This window comes from Siphateles boraxobius, unplaced genomic scaffold (assembly GCF_051911475.1).
Source record: "Siphateles boraxobius isolate OS27281-9 unplaced genomic scaffold, OSU_SipBor_1 5, whole genome shotgun sequence".
Lineage (NCBI taxonomy): Eukaryota > Metazoa > Chordata > Actinopteri > Cypriniformes > Leuciscidae > Siphateles > Siphateles boraxobius.
The window spans coordinates 20385280-20412116 of NW_027509141.1; the positions used below are offsets into that span (position 1 = coordinate 20385280).

Below are 26837 nucleotides of genomic sequence, written 5' to 3' on the forward strand. Positions count from 1 at the left end.
GTACATCAGTAAGTCTACTTAATTTTCAATTATATAAGTATCCATTAATGGGAACCTAGTGTCATTCATTACAATTTGTTAAAAATCCACACCGTCACACATTTGATCAGAAATCAATTGAAGTTAGATCAAGGCCATGATCAGATTTTTATTCCAAGACATGTCATATATCTTTAAACACAGATGAAACCAAGCGGACATCTTTTATCATTGGCCGAAAGAGAAAACAAAGGTCTCGCAGTGCTCAGGTGTACGACTCCCATCAGAGCACATCCTCAACATACAGCAGCGATGCGGCTGAAAACCATCAGCCTGTTAGTGAGGAAAATGAGAAGCCAATGAGAAAGATGAGGAGGATAGATAGTTTTGAGAAGCTGCCGTCTCTTCATTACTGTGACCGGAGCGGTAGCTCAGACCAAGATACCGCTCCGATATATGAGAGACATACTGAGGGTAAATCATAAGACCATTCAAAAATGGGTTTCCGTTTTCTGTTTACTAGAGCTCTGTACATCATAAAGTCTACATAATGTATTACATAAATATCCATTAATGGGAACTTAATGAATTAGGGGAATTTTTCTGTTCCCTTGGATGAAGTGCCATTAATTACCATGTTACAAATTCACACCACCACACCTATATCAAAATCCCAATGTTTGTTCAAAGTCATGTTTTCTTTCCAGGACATGTCTTAAATATTTAAACAGAACTTTTATTTTTTAAGAACTCATGTAGTAACTGAAGAATCACCATAATATGTCTATGCAGTGTTTAATTATTATTTGATTGAAACAATCATTTTGAAACAAATTATTTTGTTTGATATTCCCTGCTTTTAGATCAAAATTCTCTACAGTACAGTGCCTGTGCTCTAGAGGATCATGGTCTTCAGGAATCTGTATCCAGTGGTCTTGAAGATCAGCAGGTTCAAACCCCTCCAGCTCCAGTCCATCACAGTCCAGCAGGTCACAACAACAGAGTAGACGTGACAACTGAGGGTGAGTTTACGGCCATAACCTCAAACATTAATCTCACTGCTGTCCATGCAACTAAAATGAATCATCTTTTTGCAGAAAACATTTTGAGCCGGTATGAAATCGGCAGAATGCTTGGTGAGGGAGCATTTGGCTCTGTTTATGAAGGGAAACGCTTGGAGGATGGCCTTGAGGTATCATCATTTTCTTACAATATTTAGCCAACACATTGTTTTGTCTCACTATATCCATTTCAAGTCTTTTAGTGTATATTTTTTCATGTTAGAATTTTTTTTTTGGTTGATCAGGTGGCAGTGAAATTTGCCAGAAAGCCGCAGAACATGAAATACATCTACATTGTAAGTAGGCTACACTCGCTATGTTGTTTTTCCACTGTTTTCAAATTAAAATATGTCAACATAATGACAACACCTTCATATAACAATGATCTTTGTTCCAGCCTGGTCATCCCGCCCCCTTCCCATTAGAGGTCGGCCTATTAATCCTTGCTAATAGGGGCCCTAAAGTTTCAGAGATCATTGAGCTGCTGGACTGGCAGGACCAGCCTGACCAATATGTCATGGTCTTGGAGCGTCCCTCACCTTGTAAAGACCTGTGGGATTTTTGGAATCTTCACGAAGGCATCCTAAATGAGGATACAGCACGGTTTATAATGGCACAGGCAACAATGGCTGCTCAAATGTGCTGTCGTCGTGGAGTGTTTCACCGTGATATTAAGCTGGAGAACCTGCTGATCAACACAGAAACGCTTGAGGTCAAACTGATTGACTTCGGGTGCGGGGATCTCTTGCAGGAATCTGGTTATGAAAGATTCTGTGGTATGAATTATGAATCAACCCTGTAGTTTGGGACTTAAGTTCTAGTGACTAGTTAAATTGGTATCATATAAACCATATATCACTTTTGAGGCAATATTTTTTTTACAGAGAAACTATTGTATTTCATGCTATGGTACTTACCCATCAGACCAATCTGTTTCCCTTAGGCACTCTAGACTACCGCCCACCTGAGTACTGCACAGAGGGCAAGTACCACGGTAAACCAGCTACTGTGTGGTCTCTGGGAGTGCTCTTGTTCCTGTTGGTGTGTGGACGCTTTCCAGAAGCAAGAGACAGGCAGATGATTGATGATGACATCTGGTCTGTGCCTGGCTTGTCAAACGGTAAGATGGCATTCATCACAACAAAGACCAACTGTAATTTAAATCTTACAAAACAAAGAAACATGGAAAAAGTAACACCTGAGCCAAGTGGGTTTATAAAAGATAATGTGGAGAACACAATAATTATTCCAGATTTTCTGACCATACAGTATAGAATAGTCCAATCTTACATCTTAATACAAAGACAGCAGGGGTAAAGTTTAAGGTAATAATCGGACTCACTTCAATCGTTCTGCACAGAATGCTGCCTCCTGATTCGATCCCTCCTGAAGGAAAGCCCAAGACAACGGATTTATTTGAGGAAAATCCTTCGACATGAATGGTTTAAGGTAATGAGCCTAAGATAAGCTACAAATGATTTTGAAGATATTTTCACTTTTCATTGTAAAGATTTTAAAAATGTTTTCTAATTGTAATTTATGACTATATCCTTCGTTTTTTTTGTTTTGTTTGTTTCAGGTCACAGAATAAGACATTAAGAGGAATGTCAGAGCTGCATGTCATGTCAGAATTTCTCTCTTGGCCACACCAGAAGTTCCTGTGAAAGTTGCTTCTGCCATGGTGCTCTCCAGAGGATCCTGCACTGGATGTCACAGAACTTCCCGTCTTTGGTTGCTTCCTCCTGCTTTGCATCTAGCAGGCTGATATGAGTGGTCCCACAATGCTTTACCTACTTTGTAGCCCTGGTAGCATCTGGCTCCTTGTTTTGAGGAAGTAATATTTTCATCTAGCAGTATTTGGTGACCATACATGAAAATGCAATGTAGATAGTGTAAATGATAATACAAATCTGTTATTTGATCCCGATCAAATAGTTTTGACTGAGGGCAAAGTTTTATAACTTTATATTTTTATTAAACCTTTGTACTTTGAATTGTTGGCTTGTCTGTTTGCTATTCTACAAACTTTGTATTCTTGTATGGCTTATTGTTCATGAACTATTATTGTTCAATAAATAATATTTTATATAAATAATATTGGTGTACCTGATCTTGATAAATGGTCTGTGTGTTATTGGTGGGGAATTTTCAGCAGCTTCCTTGCAGGTTACATTGACTTGACTTATGAAGCCTGGTTGAGCTTCCATTTACCATAACTAATGTGTGTGATGACTGTTTATATGCTAATAAAAGCCTAAATTCAGTCTGTTTGTCATATAAAGCGATCTCTTCAGAAAATTTGGACTAAACCGCTCAATTCATATGGATTAGTTTTCAATCTCTTCACAAACTTTTTGAAGCATCAAAGTGGTAGTTCTGTAGACCATCAATGGAGCGACAGAAATCTCTCAGATAAATTAAGATAATTTTAATGATGTGTTCCGAAGATGAACGAAAGTCTTATGGGTTTGGAACGACATGAGGGTGAGCAAATTACAGAAATTTAATTTTTGGGTGAGCCCTTTAAGTTTTACTTTAGTTCTCAAGTAAATTTAAACTGCAAGTTTAAACTTTAAACTTTGTTTAAACTTTAAATGTCATACATAAATTGACCATATGCACTGAAATAATTGTCTTATTAAAATAAGTGTGAGATTTAGCAAGTCAGTTTAGGATTATGAAATTATAGTGGGAGGCCATATAGTTGAAGGAACAGGAGCAGTCTAATTCAGTGGCTTGCTTGAGGTAGCAAAATGAATTAAATCACTAACATCATCTTTACCGGATACTAAAATGCACCTAATCTTTTAATTTTTAAGGAAAATCCTGACATTCAAATTATTTGCAAATTTGTTAGAATGCAGTTGGTTCAAGACTATGTCCTGCTTGACATACTCAATTTAGAACAATTTAAAGAGCAAGTTATTTAAATACATACAATCTAACCTACATACAAGTTAACCATGTATACAATTTTCTAATCTAAACCATTTAATCTTCTCAAAATCTTAAAAGAAAACAAAAATATGTTTTACAATCACAGAATTTATTGAACAAATGAAATGAACACTTGGAGTGCCTTCAGGTCAATCAATAAACAATAGCCTTCAGACATATTCATGAAAAGGAGGTTAAGCTTTTACCATATAAAGACCTTTTGAAGACATTTTCCTTTAAACAATTTTAAAGCTATATGGCTTATGACTTCTCTATTTAGAAAAAAAGTAGTTAAAAACATACCTGTATATACACAAACATACATATTTACATGTCTTGTTTTTTTATCTGTGAAGATCTGTGAAGTTTTCCATAGTTTTCATTAAAATAGCAGTACAGGGAGAGTGTATGTTGTGCAGACAAAATTGTCACCACATAAGTAGTACACCTGAAGATGTTATCAACAACAAGGACTTGTAAGTAAAAAGCATAAAATATTCAGCAAGGAAAGTACAAAAGGGACTTTCAAATGCAACGTTCAACCCATGCAAATTTAGAAAGAAACAAAAAAATGTGTCAGTCAACAGTCAAGATGAATGACATTCATGATGGGTTTTCAGATTCTGTAGACTTTGCCCTTGAGTTGTCAGATCTTTCTTTTCTTTCCTCTTTCTTTTCTCTGCTCCTGCTTCTGTCCCGTCTGTCTCTGTCTTTCTCCTTGCCTCTGTCTTTGTCCCGTTCTCTGTCCCGATCTCTTCTCTCACGCTCTTTTCCACGTTCTCGATCCCGACTCCTTGAGCGTTCTCTTCTCCTGTCTCTATCTCTGTCACGGTCTCTATCTCTGTCTCTGTTCTTTGCTCGGTCTCGGTCATGGTCTTTTCGGTCTTGATCTCTCTCCCTTTCTCGGTCATGGTCTTTTCGGTCTTGATCTCTCTCCCTTTCTCTGTCATAGTCTTTTCGGTCTTGATCTCTCTCCCTGTCTCGGTCATGGTCTTTTCGGTCATGATCTCTCTCCCTATCTCGGTCATGATCTCTCTCCCTGTCTCGGTCATGATCTCTCTCCCTGTCTCGGTCATGATCTCTCTCCCTGTCTCGGTCATGATCTCTCTCCCTGTCTCGGTCATGATCTCTCTCCCTGTCTCGGTCATGGTCTTTTCGGTCTTGATCTCTCTCCCTGTCTCGGTCATGGTCTTTTCGGTCTTGATCTCTCTCCCTGTCTCGGTCATGGTCTTTTCGGTCTTGATCTCTCTCCCTGCCACGGTCTCTGTCTCTATCCCGGTCTCTCCTCTTGTCTCCATCTCCGTATCGGTCAGACTCTCTGCGATCCCTCTCCCTACTGTGTTCTCTTTCCCTTTCCCTGCTGCGACCCCGCTCCCTTTCTCGTTCCCTGCTCCGGTCTCTTTCACGATCCCTTTCTCTGCCCCGTTCATGCTCATGTTCCCTGTTCCAGACCCATGATCTTCCACCATGTCCACCTTCTCTGTCTCTCCTCCTATCCTCAGACAAGTCACGCTGCCTCTCTTCAGACATTCTTGCAGGGGCATCTCTGTCACGCGAACCACCATCAAATCTACTTGGACGGTTATGTGGCTCTGCACTGTCTCTGCTGGAACTGCTTCGCCTCCTCATTTCAGGTGAGTGACGTCTCCAGTGGTCATCGCGGTGGGTGTCTGGGCTGTGTCCACCTATACGACTCTGTATTGGTATGGGACCTTCAGGTGGTGTTGGAAGCAGAGGTCCACGAACAGGTCTAACATCTCTAACATCACTTGGGCTATCATCATTGTAGTTAAATCGTGTTGGCGGGCCAACAGCTTCCTTATCATAATGTCCTACTGGTGGACCTCTCGGGCCACCAAACTGCTGAACTGATGGTCCCCGGTGCCTTTCAAAGTCTTGAGATGAAGTTCCCCGTGGTTCCTCAAATGATCCCCTGTGTTGAGGTGAACCACGGAATTGGTTTTGAGGTGGAAATCGCTGTCCTGACATTTCACCTGTATGACCAGGAGGTCCTCTTCGTCCATCAAAGTGGTTTGGTGGTGGTCCCCTAAAAGGAGGCCCGTGTGAGGGTATCTGGGGCTTCTCTATTCCCTGATGATAAGAGTTCCCACCATCTTCAAAATGATCACCAGGTCCTCTTGACATGTTAGATGGAGGGCCATGTATTTCCCCAATATTATGAAGCAGAGGTGGGCCTCTTGGCCCTGGGAAGTGTGATGGCGTTGGAGCTCTATTACCAAAAGGATTTGGAGGGGGACTCGGGAATGGTGGAGGTGGGCCCCTAGGTGCAGAGAAGCTAAAGGGGGGTGGAGGCCCATTAAACCTTTGTCCATCAAAGCTGGGAGGGGGTGGCCTGGGTAGTGGAGGCCCTGGATATGGGCCTCTTGGTCCAATATGCTGAGGGGGCATTGAATTCATAGAATTATCAAAGATCTGAGGAGGAGGACCTCTCTGACCAATTGGTTGGAATGGAGGTGGTACTCTTGGGGTAAAATTTTGAGGTGGTGGACATCTTGGAGCAGCATCAAACTGAGAACTGCTACCCCACTGATTCTGGAAAGGCGGATATGATGCAGGTAGTGGATATTGAGAATGATCATTATCCCCACGGGGAGGTGGTGGACCTTGCATTGAGGGAATCTGCATTGGTGGAGGGAGATGCATGGGTGGTGGAACAGTCATTGGTGGTGGGCCTTGCATGGGAGGTGGACCAAGAATAGGTGGAGGCCCAACTGGAGGAGGAAAAGACATTGGAGGTGGAATGCTAGCTGGATTTGTTGTTGGTATATGCTGTATATGGGAACTGTGAGAATCCATATAAGATGAGTTGTCTTGGATGACATCTTGTGGCAATCCTGAGTGCATAGATGTAGATAAAGTACTGATTGTTGAAATGTTATAATATGTGGTTGCAGTGGTCTCAATAGGCTGCCCAATGGATGAAACTGGGTCAGCTTTTAAAATAGACTGTCCAATGGATGAATCAGGTTTCAAAATACTGGCAGAATTAGGCCAAATCTCCTCAAAACTTTTAATTTCAGATTCAATAGGATCATCCTTCGTTTTGTGTTCCTCTTCAGGTTCGTTTTCCATGTAGCTTTCCACTAACTCTGGGTCAATCTTTTCTCCTAGTAACGGAATAGAAACTTCTGTGCTCTCTATATCAAGAAAAGGCACCACTTCACTCTTGATTGCTTCCTCCTCCTCACCTTCTTCCTCAGACTTAGATGCTTCTGGGTGCAGGATGGCAGGCTGCACTGAATCCAAGGTGGCAGTAACTTGCAATAGGGGAATATCTGCGGTTGCATCCTCTACTGATGTATCTTCAGTAGAGTCCAACAGTGCAGTTTGTGTGTCTGTGCAAGTTTGTGTTAATGATGTCTCTATCACTGTCGCTTCTTGTGTTAATGTTTTATCAGTAACAGGAGATTCCTCCTCTGTCTCTGTGGAATCAGAAGTCTGTCTTCTATTTGCAGCTGCCTGTCTAGGGTCTCTACTCTGCCTTGGGTCTCTTCTCTGGTTAATAACTGGAGCAGCTGAACTCTTTGCCACCAACTCTTCAACCTTTTTACCAAGCTGCAGCAATTGACTGTTACCTAACAGAGATGTAACAGGCTGAGAAATTGAAGTCTCTGGTATTTGCTGATGAGCTGCTTCCTCGTGTTTCTGTTCCTCAATTTGTTTGTCTTCAACCACTTTTTGATGCTCAGTTAATTTTTTAGCACCTGGATCAACCCCAGCATCATTAAAAAGAGAGTCATCCTCAGGGTCATAAGCTACATCATCTATCATAGAGGTGACCTCTGTTTGCTTAATGACAGCAGATATTTCTGTTTTATTATGGGTATTTTCTGTACCATAGCCAACAGCTGGGTCATATTCTTCTTCAGGATCATATGGCCTATCGTCCTGTACTTCTACTTCTCTACCCTTTGTTACTGTAAACTGCTGTACAATTGGATCCCGCATGGGCACAGAGACATCTACAGCACTTTGATCTGAAGGTGATAACGAGACATCAGAATCTTGCTTCTTCTTACCAAAAAGTGTTTTCAGGATAGTCTGAAGTGGAGTGGCTGTAGATGGTGCTGAGACATTGGAGGATGGAGAATTACTGCCTGTGCTAGTGCTGACACCAGCTTTCACAGAGGAGAGTATGGAAAACACAGAAGAGATAGAACTTAAAGACTCAGGGGCACTGAAGGGTGGAGGGGTGCCTGGGGGAGTTGTGTTTATGGCATCCAGACTAGATCGTAGAACTTTGTCCTGTTTTATTTCAGATTTAGCAATAATGGATGGTTTTGGAAGGCCTGTCTCATCATCTCTTAGAGTTTTAGAACGTTTCTCCTCATTCTCTAGAGGGGCCCCAGGACGCTTCTTGTCCTTCTGGCAAATTAACAACCCCAGGAGGAGATTGGGACGAGCTGGTTCCAGACCTGCAAAAAATGATAAAACATTATTTCACAAAAAAGTTTTCTATAGATCTATGATTAAGGGATCTTTAGGATATAACACCTATATAATGATAAGAGGTAAGAAATACAGATTAAGAGAGCTTGTCCCACATAATACAAACTGGTAACATGAACTGTTAAAAATTACCTATACCAAACTTGTTCTTATGTTAGTTTTTTATTGTACCATCCAAATTATCCTTGTGATACATTAAATTAGTAATTACCACACAAGCTTTGTTAATTTAGCATAAATATTCCCTTACACACCATAAAAGCTCTTAATTATATTAAATCTATAGATAGAATAGCCTATCATTATTAACAATACTGCTCGTTTCTTCCTCTGGCAAACTTGTGCCAATAATGACAATTCTAATCGACTAAGCTTTATGCAATTCGTCTCAGGATCATAATCACTCCTTGGGCAGGTCAGACGATTTACTTGTTTTCCTTATAAGACGGGATGATGTCCAGAATATAACTTACCATGGTTGCCATGATATTACAGCTAGTCAAACAGCAGACAGCAAAAATGGCAGCACTTTCATTTTGAAGTGTAATTTTCAGTGAAGTGGCATCAGTTATATGCCTTAAGTTATATATTACATTTATAGGTAGTAACTTTAAGCAACGCCATTATTAAACACTTGTTCTTAAAATGAAATATGAACCTGAAAAAAATAAGGCTAAGACACAAATATCTAAGACATCGAACTTGGATTCATGATATATTTTATTGGAAAGTCATAAAATACATGACAACTTGCAGACAGAATTAAGAACACACCAAAACAAGCACACAAACAACTTTGTCTGGAAGAAACTCATTGTATGAGTTACATTTTATAGCGCGTTTGATATGACCAAGAAAGGTTTTCCATTTTGTAAATTGTCGAACAAGCTTTCCATTTGCAGAATAAAGAGTTAAAATACAGACAGACTTTAATCATGCTTACCTTATGTTAACAAAACATTTTTTTAATTAAAAGTCTGGGAAAGACACTTAGATGATTCTTTAAAAAAAAGAGATTTTATACTATCCTTGTACATGCTTACCTGGTCCATCAAACGGCAGAAGCTTCGCAGGAAGTGGGTCTTTTGAGCTCAGAGGGATGAGGTAAAGGTCTTTAATGCGTTTGTTGCTGTTTGCCACTACTCCAAACCGCTTACGGCTACTGAAATAAGAAAAAAGAGAAACATACGCCACCTCCTCCTCTTCAGTCGCTGGATGGAAACGAATGAGACTCAGTTCCTGAAAAAAGAAAACTCAACATCAAAAAAACAAAAATCACTATGATGCACATGAATAAAGTGAAGTACCATTTAAATTGGGTTGACTTTAAGTTCTGAATTTGATTCTAGTGCAACTGAAATTTGTTTTCTCTTTTCATACTTTTGACAGCGAAGTCTTCAACTTTCCCACATAATCCCAAACAGTGTGTGGTGATATTCTACCGCCAATATGAATGGTGTCAGGCAAGTCCTGCAAATAAAATAAAAACAGTTGTTAAAATGAATCGATAACTCAACTTGAACCCAACAACCTACTATGAAGACTTTTAAGGAAATCTTTAGAAAACAAACCTCCTTAATATGCTCAAATGATCCTGAAACCATATAGGCCTTTGTGACAAACTTGGCAACAGAGTGCATGTTTATGAATCCTTTCCACATCATCTCTTGTCCAGACAAGAACAAAGCGGTTTCACCCTCAGGAGTGGGCTCTGACACACTGATGCAAATACAACAGATTTACAAATATTACTACTTACTAAAATGATAATGTAGAAAGAAAAGCATTTTACACTAAATATCATATATGCTGCACCTGGTAGTACTTGAGCCATAATTGCGCAGATCTTGTGAAGACGCTTGTTTTGGCATCACAGGTCTGGCTACAGATGTTGGGGCAGGAGGGGGCATAGGCAAAGGACCTTTTGGTTCTACAACCGCAGGTTCAACAGAGATAGGAATATTTGCTGGCATAGCAGGAATATCTGGGACTATGTGAGGCACAGATGACCGGTGACCAGCAGTACGAGGATCCCTTCGAGTTATTGTAACGGAAGAGACTGCTGGTACAGCAGCAGTGACTGGGGGCTGAACCACAGGAAATACACCGCTTGATTCCTCCATCACAGATGCAGATTCAGGCAAAGCCATTTCAACACCAGAAAGAGAGGAAACTTGAGGGATATCAGCAGGGGATTTGGATGGTCGTGCCTCTGGTTTAGACTTAAAAGATGGCTCTGGCTTTTTAGGCGCAGACATTTTGTTTTTTTTAGATGGAGGTTCATCATCTGCAGACTTTTGGCCTGAAAAATTAGCAACGTGTCATTTAATTATTAGCTGTTAGACAGATCATAGGTGTATATAATACAACCAGTAGTAGGCACTTTACAAGAAGTCTTAAGGGTATGCGACTTTTTATATTTGTTGATATAGTCCCACCTGTACAGATCTTGCAGTTCAGGTCAAAGAGATGAGCCCTATGCTCTGCTGTAGTGTCTTTCAGCATAATACTAAAGATATCTGGCATTGAGCTGCCTTTACCAGCAGAGACTGGTGCTTGCTGTGCAGAAGTAGGCCGTGTGTCCTCTTGGGAGTCCTGCACAAAACAAGGACAAACATAGAATGAGAGGGTCAATGAACAATATTATACTTTAGGATACTATTCTCATCCATGTGAAAGAATAGACAAAATAAGATCAAGATGGCAGGTATGAGAACAAATTATGCATTCAGGGAGTCGCTTTAGGAAAATGAAATGAGAGCGGGATACAGAAAGGTGTGTGGAAGAAAAGACAGAACAGGAAAGCAAGAAAGCCAGCACTTACAGCAGCAGAAGCCAAGTAGGGAGATTGGGAAGTGGCAGGCATACATACATCTCCATCAGACATAGGAGGAGGAGCTTCCTCCATGTCTACATCTGGGGGAGCACCCTCCTGTCTAGATCCACTTTTGGGCTGGGATCTCCCACTTAACTCCAGACTCTTTTGGAATAAGTACATAAGTTTAAGCAAAGAGCATGAAAATAGCATAATTTTATCGGAGTTCATCCAAACAAATTCTATCTTGTTTTACCTCAGAGATCTCAGATTTTCTCCAGTCTGACATCTCCTTGGAAAGAAGTTCTTCTGGACTCAATCTCACCAGCCTAAAAGGACTTATCTCGCCCCCAATCACACGATAGAACAGGCCCTGCCACACAGCCAAGTAAAAAAAAAACTCTCAGCATTGTTACATCTCACAAAGCTACTAAAAATGCATATGTACATTACAATTGATTATAATTATCTCTATTAAACATACAAAAAAGGTAACTGACCTTGTTTTTGGGGTCCTTCAGGTTAAACATAAGGGACCTGTACTTGTTCTTGTACTTGTTATCAGTGTTCAAATAAAGGTTAAACATCTCCTTCTCAATGCTGACGGCCAACTTTCCCACTTCGCTCTCAGACATGGAGAGATCATCACTGTCACTGACTCTGTGAAACAATAATGAATTTAAATATGCAAATTATTGGAATGACATTAAAAATAATTTTATATAATATATTTAATCACTATCCAGGAAAACATTTAAAAGGCAAATTTTTAAACCTATTAAAAACTGCAAAGGTACACCATGTAACTTCTTGTAGAAAATATACACAATTAATATAATGAGCAAATACATCATGAATACATCTTCCAAACTGTTTTTGTCTTATCCTGAATCACTATGGTACGCCTAAAAAAAGTGTTTATATTCATACTATTTTAGACAGAACAGGACGACAAACACACCAGAGTAACCCAGTACCGGCGTGACTCGTCATACACATAAACAGAGAGCATGCATTTTGTTAATTAACCACTAGGGCACTTAAAGTTACATAGTGTACCTTTAATAATATTTAATTAGAAACTTTTTTTAATTAGAAGTTCATCTAAATGATTTTCCAATTTAATGTGTATTTATTTTTTGTTTATGTTTACCATCAGGTTAGATATTAACAGATGCTACAATAGTTCATGAGATAAAAATAATCAGCACAAAGTAAACGTTCTACCTCTGAATAATCACTCACCTTTTATACAGGATATCAGTCAGTGATCGTCTGATGTTGGATCTCATCTGGTTGTTGGGCGGTGGCTGTGGAGGAGCAGTAGTGGCAGCAGGCTGGGTTGGTTTAGGCAATGGGTGTTGGGTGGATGACACTGGGGAAGGTGGGGTTCTAGTGGTAGGAGAGGGACCAGGATCTGAAGACTCCTTTGGCCCTGCCTGTGGCTGTTTTTTTGGGATAGTAAAGGTGCTTTTGCCAACACGAAGCGCTCCAGAGGCATGGTGGCGAGATCCGGGGGGGCCTGAAGGAGATAAAACCGGAATTGGCGGTGGGGGTGGTCCCGGCTTCTTCAATTTGCCCTGCGGTATGGGCTGTTTTCTTAACTCTCTGCCACTGCTCAAATGTGCTGCATTTGTTTTGCCTTTGGGAAGAGGAGAGGTGGCAGCAGCCTTTGTCCCCTTGGAGCCAGGAGACTTCTTCCCACCTTTGGGAGCGACATTTGTAGCAGGGGGTTTCTTGTCAGCGGATGCAGTCTCCTTCTCTGGTTTGACCTCTTCATTGCCCTCCTTTTCTTTGTCTTTTTGGGGAGCTGCTGGACAACAAAAGGAATAAAAGGATTCATGAATACAGAAATGGCAAAATGACTCCAAAAAGCTCTTCATTTGATTAAAAATATAAATAAAAAATAGTAGTGTGAATTGCGCAATTGTAGTGCCTTGCCTTGAAACTCTAATAATTTTCTCAAGTTACTGAATAAGACCACCATTACCAGTTCAAGAATTGGATTAAAGACACAAACAAGAAAATGTTGAACATGTAAACTTTATTTTGGAAAATATTTTACAATCATCTTTAAGGACTACCTGACTCACAGATCAGTCAGATGTATGTATATAATTATACTCTTTAAACTATTTATTAATCATAATAATCAGCAAGTGACTAGGTAGCATAAATAATGTACCAACAAACCAAAGCACATAGCAGCTATTATTTGTCAATTTTCATGTATTTTTTTAATATACAGCAAATTTGAAGAAAAATATAAAGGGTTCATACCACATGAGCCAAATTAAGATTCACTGCTGCCTTTAAAAAAAATATTTTTTCGTTATACATCCTATTTATCACTAATATATGGATATATATCCATATGGGGGGTCAATTATATTAATTAAACTGTTGAAAGTACTGCCAATGTGCAACAATACAGCACATTGAATATATAAAAAAAGCATAAAAATTGAAATCCTGAAGTAATAATTCAAGGAAACATTACATAAGGACTTTATGGCCTGGTTTCACAGACAGGGTTTAGATTAAGCCAGGATTAAGCCTTAGGACATTTAACTAGCTTTTATAAACGTGCCTTGGAGAAGAAAGAAAACAAAACATTACTGGTGTGGATCTTGAGAAAACAATAGCACTGTCAGTGCAAGATGCTTTCTGTTCAAACATACATTTTAGTCTGAGACTAGGCTTAAGCCTTGTCTGTTAACCAGGGGTATAAAGGATTAATATTATCCCAGCTACATAACAAAAAAGCATGTCAACATGTACAATAAACCACAGTGGACATAAGCTCACTTGTATTGCAGTAATGCATCCTTAAAAAAGTACTTTCAATTGAAGGTACACAAAGTACTACAGAACATCAGAGTAATCCCATTCATGTGTTATTCTTATCAGACAAATTTCTCCATATCTTGATCAACACTAAAATCAGAAGACAATCAATCCAAGGCAACCTTATGTAAACTAATGTCACATTCATAAGACTAAAAACCCATTTTTAAAAAGCTTCGGGGATAAAGACACAAAAATGATTGGCATTCATTTTGATTTTCTAAATCATAATTTCAGGTATCAAACGCACCCCACATTAAGCTTAAGGTGTCCTCCTTTGTTTTTGCATATGGAAAACTAAAACAAATTGCCCTTTCCAGTAATCAATCATTCCTACTAGTGCAGAAAACCAAATTCAACCTCTGCATCAAATCAACTGCATTCAGCTTTCAACAAGTGCACTAACCTCTCAATATGTAATTTGTTCATATTTAAATATGCAATAAGACAAGAGTATCAGCATTGTTCTACATTCTGTGTATATGTACAAACAAAGCTTGACATATCCCTGTGTGCTGCAATAATGAGGCATGTGAAATCTGTCGTTGTCTGCTGTGGGGGTGATAATGATGTCCTCAGCTGTTCTTCATTACGGTTGCTCATTACATCAGCTTACTCTCTGGGCTCTTGGACTTTTCTGAAGCACCACAGTTCTTCTCTCAGGCCGGCTCCAAGGACTGCAGGCTTCTTATTGCAAAACACACTGTGACATTTAGCGGAAGGCTGACAAAGGCCAAAAGCAGGCAGAGGCCATGCCATCCTATGTTGTCATCCAATAAACAGACTTCTCTCACAATTGAAGCACAGGGGCAGCAGAGTAATATCCGAAATTTCACTTTATTTTGAATGCCACTTTTGTCCACTCAAGATTTATAAATGCAGTGCATGCAAGTCAAAGGAATATCAAACTAAAAGCTGTTAGTTAAAAAGTTACATGTTTTCATTATTATGTAACAGGACTGTAGTCAAATGTCCATGTGATCTGAGATGTTCTATTCTTAGTCGGGGAGGAGGGGCAGGAGAAAAAGACACCAAAACCTACCTGATCAGGTGTGCGGTCAGTACAGCGTTTCGGATGAAGTTATTGCCCCGATGACGGCAAAGATTGGAGATAAATGGCAATGGTATTCCACACATTGAGAAACTCAAATTCACATGCACATACATTGTAGATGTTTATCAGAAAGCTTTACAAAAGCATATCATGGCAAGGCACTACAGTTTGGGCTGAGATCCCTAGGATCTAAATTTTTAGATCACTTTTTTTAGTGCCGGAGAAAGTTAGATAAAATAGATTATGCACTTATAAATAGACTGTAAAATACAGTCTTTATGCGTTTTAGATCATAAATACTTACCATATTTCTCTTATTTTAAACTTACCTGTTCTGGATCTCTGAATGACCTGATACAGGTATTTTTCAAATATTAGCATCTTGCAGTGTTATTTAAACACTGACAAAATATTTAAGATTTAGCACTGAGTGTCCAGCTTAAAACCATAATTATAGCTGTGCTAAAATTCTGGCGCTAATATCCTTTAAAGTCACGTAATTTCAATTTCAGTCCAATTTTCACCAGAAAAGAGCTGCTATTTTTAGATCTTTGAATCCCCTTAGCCTGCAACAATTTCAATCAGTTGTTCTTGACAGTTCAACACCCCCATCATTGGTAGAGACAGGTCAATAAAATGTGGAAAATCCTCAGAGAGATACATACACGCTTTGTTTAACACAGATGCTGATATGGGTGTAGTCTTTTCTGGCGTTACTGCAATGTAATTATGGTCACTGGACCAGGATGACATGGCCGGAGGCGGTGGGTGCTCCTCTGCATGCTTGTCTTCATCATCATCCTCTTCCTCAGTCCCAGATTCTGACTCCTCCTCCTCCTCACCTTGGTTAGAGGACCTCCTTTCTGGTCCAGAACTCCTCTATAGACAACAGACAAGCATTGATAGCATTTAAAAAAAAAAATATATATATATATATACATACATATATATATATATATATATTTATTTTATTAAATTGATTTAATTTTAAGGAAAAACATCAGCTATTACTTAATCCCACTACTTAAAATGCAACAATACTTTCTACATTTAGAGCAAATTCTATTGAAAATAGAGAATTAAAGATTTAAATGACCTATAGCATTTAGAAAAAGAGCAAATACAATACCTGTTTTCCTGATTTATCGTGCACCTGAATTAGCAAGTACTGGATTAAAAACTTTTCAATTTACACCTAAACACTAATGTAAGTATATCCTCATTTAACAGTCATTCAGCCATAACCCATCTGTAAAATAATTTCCTACCATTAAAGCCTTAATAAAATGAATATTGCATTATTATTATTATTAGGTGGCTATTAATAATACCTTCTGTGGTGATTTATTTGTGGTCTTTTTCTGCATTTTGGGTTTGCACCTCTCTTTCTGTTTGGAGTCTTTTCCATCTGTGGTGATGATCTTCATGGCGGCAGCAGCATGTCTGAGTATGCAGTCGTTCCCACAGTAGACAGAGTCAGGGAGGGCATCTCTCTCACAGCCTGGACCGATGCATTTTGGGAGGGAAGATCCCTCAACAGCAGTCACCTGCTAAAAACTCAGGGATGTCAAACCTCTGTGGCCACTACATTACGGCAGTAGATCTACACCGTTTGCAGCGGGGTTTTTTCTTTTTTCAAGCTAAACAGTAGTGTTGTTCACTCAATTTAACATTCTGTATCCTGATCAAATGAGTCAAAGATTATTTAATATTAACTAATATTAACTCCAAGGTCATCCATGGCATTAGAACTAAATGGTCAAGTCATTGCATTGCAGAATACAGTATCCAAAAGCAACAATCTCAGTTGTATACTGCACATTTTGCTAACTCAACTAGCTCATCTGGACATTCAACAGATATTATATACCGCAGCAATAGTAGCATGCTAACCAAAACAAAGTCACAAGACTTGTAAATATATTGAATAGTTGATTTTTTTTTTTACTTTTCAGCATAAAAAATATTACAATTCAAACAAAAACCATAGAATTTTGCAATTCTTGTTAATAGATATAGGAAAGACATAAGATAGCAAAAAAGATGAGAAAATATTATGACATCAGATAATTTAGAATCAATTATTAGACTTTAATAGTATTTAGTCTTAGCATATTGTTGATTTCAAAATGTATTTTAAGTGTGGGTCATTTACAGACACCTTTTAGTTTCATTGTTAATGAGGCAATCTCTTTATTATTACATTATAAAAAAGAAAACTTACCATATTTTAATATCATAATTAGATGCCTTTAGGAGGTGAAATTCAAGTGATTTGGTTGTTACAAACCCCCTTTATATTAGCAGGAAAGGTATTCAGTTGAGAAAACAACATGAAACCCAATAAAAACATTGTTCATGCTTTGCAATGGCGCTAAAAAGTGTGGTTCTCAAATGTTGTCGCTGCCATCTGATTTCCTTTTGATGTTTTCCCAACATTAGCTAAAAAATTGTGGCCAAACCTGGTAATCATGCTTATATTATACAATGAAACATTGAAAAAATCACACAGATATGACAGCTTTAAAATTAGCTAAATGCCAAATATTGACAAAGTAATAAATAATCCGAATCAGATATTGATGTTGCAATTTTACATTAAATTAAAGGTAAACCTAAGCATTTTAAAAATGTCATTGATAATAAAATCCTGTGAGAAAAACTGTCAAACTTCAAGCATGGAAACACTAAGCATTGATAACTGTATCCAGAACCTGTATTCTTCAGCCACCATTCAAACACCATGAAAACAAATGTAAAAAAGAAAAGTAAAGTGCAGTGTTCAAACTCGTGTTTCATACGTAGACATACCGGCTGGAAAATCTTTATTTTCTTTTTCCCACTAGGATTGGTAGCCTTCTCGATCCTGCCCTTGATACCCAGGTCATCAGAAGCTTTCTCCTCTGTGGTGGCTGCTGAAGTGCTAGATGCTGTAGTGAGACCGGTCTCAGTTTTACGAAGGCCAGCTACTGGCCGTTTGCCATTCTCTGCAGCTGCTGTGGAGGAGCCGGCCTTGGAAATCTGCCCCTTCTGTGTGTAGCAGTTTGGACAGACATAGTCCTCTCCATTTCGCTCCATCAGTCGTCCACGTGCCTCAGAGATGCCAACGCAGTCGCCATGAAACCACTCCTCGCAGCGATCGCAGCAGATCATGAACCTATGCACAAGGATTTAAACAATGACCAAACACCCTCAATAATCATTAAATCCACAAGAGACATATAATCTCTGCTGACAAAAACAGAAAGCAAGCAAAGGACAATCTCTGCTTCAAACAAACATGCCACTTTTTTGCATCTTGCCTGATAAGGACAAGTGTGTAACATTATTCAAGTGTTAAATGAACTACTAACAAAGAAATCGGATGGACCAATACAGAATTGTTGAACCTGTATCAATAATTCTTGTCAGGATACTCAATTTTGACCCTTTCAATTTGGGTTTAAAACACTTTCTGCAATCTGACAAACACCTTACTGCTGATAATTTATGAAACAACAATTATAGAAATCAGTAAAAACAATGCAACTTAAAAAGTATAGGTCGTATATAATTGGTGTGCACAAAATAAACTATTTGAATTGCGCAACATATGTTGCTTTTCCTTGCTAAAACTCAGTTATAACTAAATACACTGGGTGGCGCTGTGGAGCTGACTAACACGTTGATTGTATTTGATCACAGAAGGTCGTCGTCTTCGATCAAAATAATTTTACTGAATGACCTTACAAAATGGAATTACTTTAGATCAAATGGATCAACACATCATGTGGAAAGATTGTCGGGTGAAACAGATTTATCATACATATACCATGAAATCCAAACACCAATCGTATGAGAAAGACATTCACAATTGCAGGTAAGCGCAGTTGTACCCAACGAGTGAGCCGTGAAGATAACTTATCTGATAGCAAAGTCGAGGGAGACAGGTTTAAGAACAGAAAACACAAAGTGCTGTAAAAACTTTGCTCAGCACAACGTTATCCGTGTCCCTGCAGTCTTTCGGCAGAGCACATTTTCTCTGCATTCAGCCTTATTGTTATCAGACTGAGGAGCCAACTTTCACCTGAGCATGTGGGTATTTGTTAACCTCAACATGGACATGTGAAATAATATAAACACAATAACCATATGCTGACTAGTGTAAATGTACATTCTGCACGGTAACTGGCACAGTCTGCTTCGGCTTAAATGCTTTAGATCAGTATATTTTTTCTTTACACACATTGTTTAATGTTTTCAACTAAAAGAATACCTCAAGTAATGAAAGCTTGTTGTGTATATTTGCTAAACATTAGCTTGTTTAGAAAAAAAAATCCCATCCCTATTGGAAATGTCTGTACTGGAATGCAACACACTTGCAGTGTGTGCCCCACATAGATCAAACTATATCTGCTGTGTGAAAACACCCTCAAGATGCACAAGTCAATCAAATACAGTTGTAATTTGTGTCAAACTCATACTTATTATGGGCAATACAAATACAGTTTAGTTTTAAAATGTACATGACACCAATAACTTGCACAAGACCTAATAGTTTTAGCACGCAAAACACTTACTAGCACTCATTATATTGATTCCTCCTTGGCCTGATAAAGACTGTTTAGGCTTTCTGTGAAACTCATGATTTAGTTGAAAATACTCCAGGCGATACATGTGCACAAACTTGAGTTTTGTTCCTTTGTGCTCTCAATCTTCTGCTGATGACACTCACATAAGAGCTCTTTTTATGTTTAGTACATAACTTCACTGTCAACTTCAGTAAATTCTTTTTAATTATATAATTACTTTATGTAAGTGATAAATACATTGACACTAAAGTGTATAATATTAAACAAACTACATATACTGTATATAATTAATATGTATACCAATGTTATTAAAATAATTAAAACTGATTATTTCATTACTTTTCTTAGTCATTTTATAATACGTATATTTATAAAACTTGGATATGTATAAAATATGTATTATATTTTATAACTTTAAATGTAAAATTTAAAATTGTATTAAAATAATTTACATCTCATAAAAACATTGTTTCTTAGTCTTTTTTCCCACTAAATCTACATGCATCAGTTAAAATTGAATTCACCCAGTATCCAGCAAACAACATATCAGCTAAAAAGTATCTCATGCATCTTTAACAAACACACGTACCTTTTGTTGTGTTTCTGCCTGCAGATGCAGTAAAGTGCATTAGGATCATAACCGTCACTGTCGCAATCACTGGACGACGACTCATCATCGTCGTCGTCATCGTCATCATCCGCTTCCTCATTCTCTTTCTTCTCTTTGCGGAGCTTCACTCCTACTTTGGGTTTAGAGTCTCTTTTCGAATCTTTACTGACTGCTCTAGTAGGACGTCTATTTATGGACTCATTTGAGGACTTCTCTTTACTCTTATTACCCTCCTCCACATCTTCCTCTTCTTTCATCTCCACATCCATCTCTTGTTCCTTTTTTGCTTCCACATCCTTTCCGTCTTCAGCCTTGGACTCAGTCTCAACGTGTTCTGGAGTCTCTTTCGTTACTTCACTTTCAGCCTCATCTTCGTTTTCAGAGCTGCCATCATCACTCACTGAGTCTCCGCCTGCTTTAGGTGTCACTGCCCTCCTCGCCCTTCCCCGGCCCCTTTTCTCTGGTGAGGCCGCTTTCTGTTCCTCTGATTTGGCTTCAGCATTTCCGTCAAAGCTGGCCTCGGAAGCAGTTTCAGCATCGGTTGGGGTCTGGGATGGAGGATCCCCTCCCTCAAGTCGTGAGGGACAACTCCTCCTGCCCGTTCCTCTTCCTCGCTTCACAGTGACCAGAAACTCTTCCAGTTTGTCCGTGCGCTTTGCCTGCCTGCCGCTACGACGCACTGGGGCGCCCTTGCCCTCTGGAGTCTCCGCTGCCATTTCTCCAGGGATTTCCCTCTTAGCAATGGTGGTCCGACGAAAGCCCCAAGTCTTCTTAAACTCACGTAAGGGCTTTGTGGATTTGTCGGGGTCCTCTACTTTGTCTTCACTAACATCACCTTGGTCTTTTTGATCTTTGACTTCGTCTGAGACCGATGTTGGTCCTGTGTGTGAAACGTAGCAAAATTAGTTGACAATAAATGATTAAATGCTAGAGATATGCAATTTGATTCATTAAACTATTATATATACTAGGGATGCTCCGATCGATCGGCCGATATTCACATTTTATGACGCGATCGGTGCTCACTAAACTTGGCCGATCTCACAAACCGATCACAATTTGATTACGTCAAAACGTGAGAAGGTAGGCTATATGATGCGTGGGGACTTAAATGATTTGGCAGTCATGTCATCACCGGTGTGGAATTACTATGATGTGTCGAGAAACAGCTATTTGCCATGTATGTTTCAAAGGAATCTCATGTGGAGGAGCATTGTCCTCCAGAGAGATCAGATTTCTGAAGAGTTGCTTCGCTGGCTCAGTCCACACAGCGCCGCTCGCTCAGAACGCCCGCAGTGACGCGCTGGTTAGGAAATATGTGAAATAAATTGGGCTGCCCAGGCACGACTAAAGTTTTCTAGTTGACTAGTAGTAGTTCATTTAAGCCATTAGTCTAATCGCATATTTATATTAATTTAATTACTCAAATATATATATAGGAGAAAATACTAAACCATAATGACCGTTATTGTAATATTGTCTATATTCCGCATATCAAGCGCATGCATAAAGCTTGCCACAAAGAACCGGCAAAAGTAATGTTTAAGCAGCATGGTACATTTGAATTGTTTATTAATAAACTAGTGTTTTCTGGCTGCAAAGATACAGTTGGAGATGTTGACGCCATCTTCGCAGTAGTGAACGCGCCTATAGAGAGAAATGCACACTTCATACGGATTGGACTATACAAGCAGAGAGTACCCCATTTCTTATCAATTTGAATGGGTTTTATTTTTTAAAGCATTTCAAGCTTTCTATACGTTCTGAGATCTGTAAGGCAAGTCATTTATACGCTGAGTTTCGGCTCATATATGAGACGCGCTCCAGTTCACGCGCGGGCACCTCCTTATCCTATATTGTCTGCTATATTTCGCTTCTTATTTATTAAATCCAGCCAATTGGTTGATGAAACATTGATTGAAATTAAGATACAATTTTTATCCTGCAAAAATCCTGATCGGAGCATCCCTAATATATACATCCAAGTTGATAAATCAATCAAAATGCAGGTGCAGTATCAGTAAAAACATGTTAATTGATATGGTGATGCGTTACGTCACACCACACATTAAAAAAAAAAAAAAGAAAAAAAGGTTTTAGCCATTTAATATTTTCCAGTGCATGCACAGAATAGATAGGAACCCTTAAATCTCAATGATTATATCCCGTTTCAATAATTTCCCAATTTGAAATCCTGATTGGAGTCAATGGTGGAGTGGGCCGTGGGTACCTTGTGAACTTGTATCCACAGGATCCTGACTAGGCTCAGGCTCATGGGCTTGAGCCAGCTCAGGGCTCACACTCTCCTCCATAGCAGAGAGACACTATTTTTCAAACAGAATATCTATAATTAAGAAAGAACAAAAATTTAATGGAGCGCACGACTCCCAAATAGTATTACAAATTCCTAAGCGAATAGTCTTCTCAGCTGAAGCCTTGTGGAATCCTAGTAGGAGGTCCCAATGGGTCTTTCCTTTGGATATGCCATGCATGCATTTAGTAAATTGTATTGATGAGGCCTATAAAAAGGATTTAACATGCTTGAGATGTCTAAAAGTGCTCCATCCTTGATCTATTGCATTCAGGGTGTATCCAAATTAAAATACATTATATACAAATTTAAGGATTTGTAAAATATTCTCTAAACCATTTACACAAGAATAAAACATGACACTGATGGAAACTATGTCTCTTGTTCTCTCAACTAAATCACATTAAACAAATATTTCGAAATATCTTAATATAATTAATATCTAGAACATGTTCAAACTGTATAATTCAGAGAATGACGCCCCCTGAATCTTATTACACAAAATACTGGTTAAGTAAAGAACACATCCGAATTCACAACTGCGAATACAAATAATACTAATATTAACAATTTCCCACAAGTAAACTCCAAATTTAACTCAAACCATTGTCAATAATACAGTAAAACTAAATAGTTTATGAATTGTGTAAATTTTGCGTAAAATAGGTACACTGAACATATATAAACCATAGACTGTAAAAGATATAAACACACTAAAGTTCACAAGTCTTGTTTTTTTAAACATTTTAAAAAAAGAAAATACTTTAATTCAGCAAGGAAAAAAGCAGTTTTGCCATGGCAAGGATAAAATTACATTTTGAATTAATTACACTAAAATAGAAACAATTATTTTATTTTCTATATTTTATTTTAACTACAAATGCAGCCTTGGTAAACAAGACTTCTTTTAAGTCTATATATACACACACACACACACACCACAAGAATTAGAATCAAATAGAATACCACATTAGTGGAATAGTAGAAAATATTCCATAAAATTATTTTATTCTTAAAAAATAAGCAGCAGGATCAGTTGAAAATATTGACTTATTTATAGACAAAGGTTTCATCATAAAAAGTTTGTGCAATGAGTTTGAATATATTTTTCCTGAAACTTCTAAAACTTCTAAAAAGGACTAAAGACGAATCAATACACTCTTTCAAGAAGACATAAATAGACATGCATATATCAAGTTTGCATTACTACTGAAAACCTCCACCATTGAATTGTGTATTTTACATTTCATACAACAGAGAAATACATTTATTACATTGGGTATTCTAGTAGTCTAATTATAAAGCAGCTTTTGAAGCAGACAGTCAATGCATTGCATTTTCATCATTCAATTTAATTCATTTGAGATGTTTACACACTAGGAATTAATTTCATATTACTATGCAAAAACTATTTTTGATTATTTTGAGTTTCATACAATTTCATGTCATCTTTGATGTACTTTTTTGTATGACGTGATATTTGTATTAAATATATCTGGTTGATTCTCTAACATGCATTAGGCAATGGAGGCAAGTGGCATAGCCCAAGTCATATTTATAAGTTTCCAGGACACAATTACTGTCAACCATTCTCACTACGATAAACAGTAACAGTAGGACTTCAGTTGTCAAAAAACATGCAGTATCTCATACTAACAGTAGTGAAATGCTGTACCTGTTTGCTATGACTGGAACTCTTCTATTTAAGATAGTGATCTATAAACAATGAAAAGAAAAGTTAAAAATTAGCAATGAAAACTTGACCACTCATGTTAAGAAGGTTAACTCAATGTGCTAGGTTGTCCTTTCAGCACAACATAACTCTTTTTCTGTATGTAATCTATGTTCCTATTCAGCCAGTTTAGTCCAAGTTATACAAAAAAAATATACGACTAAGAGTGATGTATTGTAAATACCCATTGCCAATTATTAGGTCTACAAATCAATAAAAAACCTAGTTAATACATTTGCAAAAATAACCAGTTTACCTGAATACATTAAGCAAATGGACATTCTATATAGAATTAAATAAGCCATATATTTGAATCCTTACTAGCTCAAACAAACACCAAAAATATTCATCAACTACTGCAATAGACCCAACCATCTTAAGGTTAAAAGCAAGTATTACTGAAAACACGTCATGCATTAACCAAAAATATTGAGATAAAACAAAACAACAAATAAGAATGAAAAGAAAATTTACGCTACAAATGTGCCCAAGGCCTAGTTATTAAACGTGCCTGAGATCCATAAAATTACCCTTGTCTAGTGTAGGCCTAATTTAAGGAAGGATTATGCATTTTCAGAAGGAGTGGTATTTTTATGAATACAGCATTCCTGCATACTATAGTCGTTTGAAACTAAATAAGAAATACAACTGTGCTGTGCAATGGCCGCCCACAGTAACAAGTTAGCTAACGTTAACGTTTAACGCCAACAAAACTGACACGAGCAACTAAGCAAAACTATAAGCCTTAACGTTACATGCTGTAAAACACGCCTAAGCGTAATAAAGAAAATGCGATAAAATTAGATAAAGCAAAAGCTGTCTTCCAGGATTAAATATTGAGATTTGTTACTTGCCCGTTAGCTTTAGCTAATAGCTAGCGCACGACCTCCATTTCACTGTCTCTTACACAAGAGATCATTTTACTCATGCTATTATGTTCCTTAGACTTATACATAAAAGCCTGTGTGTACCGGTATATGGCTATGAATATTACTGAATATAGTTCTGATTGGACTGCATGTAGTAACTTACTGGTGCTAAATCTAACATTTCTGCGAATCAGTTCTTTCGAACAGCCCTGCCGTTTTCATCATATAGCAATGACGCCATCACGTGGTTCCTACGTCCCGGCGTTCCAATCAAACATTATGTACGTATATGTTGCTGATTATTATGTTATTGATAAATATGCTTTTAGTAGGTGTATATTATTTAGTGTGCCCCAGTGTCGTAAGGGAATCATACAGACTGCTTTCGTGAACCGACTCGTTTACGAATCGCATGTAAGACTGGTGGGTTTCGGTCACGGAGAGCTGCCACGTGAGAAGCTATTATCGTCTACACGTAATTTTTACAATTTAAATGACAAAATATATTAGGCAGAGTTTAAAATCATGCAATAAATGCTAAAGATTTTAAATATTTAAACATATCTTAGAAAGTATGTCACACACATATATCCTATGCAAGGGCTAACTTTCCATTCATGCAGAAAAATACATAAACAAATTTAACATTACGATAAATTAGACCTAAATAAAAGCACAAAAACATTGTGCACCACATTAAACGTTAGTGCCAACTGCAGAGAAGCGCACACACCCACTTTGTCGACACAGTAACGTTATACAAATCAAAACTTTACTGCATAAAAATTCGCATTTAACAATCGCATTTTTTAAAAAAGACGTAAATAATGCAATCGGGTACATAGCAATATGTAAATATTTTTGAGAATAACGTACAGTCAAATTGTAATACAATAAGATTGCCAATTCATAAAACAGACATGCGTTAATACTCGCATAGCAACAGCTATTAATCAAAATACAGCGGTTTACTCTTCTGTCCCGGTTTGGTATTCTCCATCTGGAATAATCTTTTCTTATCGTATCAAATAAATACGGAGGCTCATGGCGCCATTACTGGAGAGCGAGTTTCACTGATGTAACGTTAAATATGACAAACTGTGTCTGCATCTCTGTCTTTCTTAAGCACAAATGAACAGCGAAATAGCATGCACTAGTGCTCATTACAACTGGAAATGCATACTTACTTGATAGCATTAATGTCGTTTGGCGTTCGGTCAATGCAACGGTATGACCTCCATTTTCTTTTCTTGTTGATGATGGCGGCGAATCTTTGCCTGTAGTGCTCCAGTCCAGATAGCGTGAGACGACGAAGCTCATTCGAAGTTGAAGTTACAATGTAGGACAGCGACTCAGCGTCGTGGGGGTGAAATTGCATCATCCTCAGATATCTGACATGCAGAAGTGCGCCCTCTAGTTTTCAGACTCAGAATCTCGGTCACAGAAGCTTTCAGTGCCCAGTCAGAATGACAACAATTAAGACAAGGGTATTAAGAATAAAAGCAAAGTAAATATATATAAAAAAGGCATTTGACAATGTAGGCCCTACCGATAAATAGGTTACAATTTTATAAGGGAATG

The 26837-nt window shown here is 38.1% G+C and overlaps 2 protein-coding genes across 19 annotated transcripts; one reads left to right on the forward strand and one right to left on the reverse strand.

Annotated features, from left to right (window-relative positions):
- Positions 1 to 1084: 1084 nt before the first annotated feature.
- Positions 1085 to 2725, forward strand: LOC143711556 (serine/threonine-protein kinase pim-2-like). The gene is made up of 6 exons (XM_077203187.1): positions 1085 to 1171; positions 1286 to 1336; positions 1438 to 1816; positions 1984 to 2160; positions 2401 to 2489; positions 2620 to 2725. Exons 1-6 carry the CDS (start codon positions 1109 to 1111, stop codon positions 2629 to 2631), a joined length of 771 nt encoding a protein of 256 aa, XP_077059302.1. The 5' UTR covers positions 1085 to 1108; the 3' UTR covers positions 2632 to 2725.
- A 1342-nt stretch (positions 2726 to 4067) lies between these two features.
- On the reverse strand, positions 4068 to 26602 carry dido1 (death inducer-obliterator 1). Of its 18 annotated transcripts, none has more exons than XM_077203166.1 (17): positions 26444 to 26602; positions 24331 to 24371; positions 22575 to 22688; positions 20324 to 21224; positions 17975 to 18320; positions 16495 to 16713; positions 15829 to 16042; positions 12508 to 13072; positions 11763 to 11922; positions 11519 to 11635; positions 11320 to 11427; positions 10886 to 11042; positions 10263 to 10749; positions 10019 to 10166; positions 9828 to 9917; positions 9491 to 9686; positions 4068 to 8413 (listed from the first exon to the last, which is right to left on the reverse strand). In XM_077203166.1, the coding sequence occupies exons 3-17, from the start codon at positions 22654 to 22656 to the stop codon at positions 4581 to 4583; spliced, it is 7623 nt and encodes a 2540-aa protein (XP_077059281.1). In that variant the 5' UTR covers positions 22657 to 22688; positions 24331 to 24371; positions 26444 to 26602; the 3' UTR covers positions 4068 to 4580. The 18 variants fall into 18 exon arrangements, with proteins under 18 accessions (XP_077059281.1, XP_077059274.1, XP_077059283.1 ...); XM_077203159.1 differs by having other exon boundaries at positions 11272 to 11427; XM_077203168.1 differs by having other exon boundaries at positions 16495 to 16710; positions 26444 to 26562.
- Positions 26603 to 26837: the final 235 nt, after the last annotated feature.

Bases quoted from the DNA above. Each gene is read 5' to 3' on its own strand.
- LOC143711556 (XM_077203187.1), top strand. From the start codon at position 1,109: ATGCTTGGTGAGGGAGCATTTGGCTCTGTTTATGAAGGGAAACGCTTG. The intron at 1,172-1,285 runs GTATCATCATTT...TTGGTTGATCAG, and splicing joins GCTTGGAGGATGGCCTTGAG to GTGGCAGTGAAATTTGCCAG. The intron at 2,161-2,400 runs GTAAGATGGCAT...CGTTCTGCACAG, and splicing joins TGTGCCTGGCTTGTCAAACG to AATGCTGCCTCCTGATTCGA.
- dido1 (XM_077203149.1), bottom strand. From the start codon at position 26,576: ATGAGCTTCGTCGTCTCACGCTATCTGGACTGGAGCACTACAGGCAAA. The intron at 13,076-15,828 runs GTATGTATCTCT...TTTGTTGTCCAG, and splicing joins ATCTGTGTTAAACAAAGCGT to CAGCTCCCCAAAAAGACAAA. The intron at 9,918-10,018 runs GTTTGTTTTCTA...TTTTATTTGCAG, and splicing joins CATTTGAGCATATTAAGGAG to GACTTGCCTGACACCATTCA.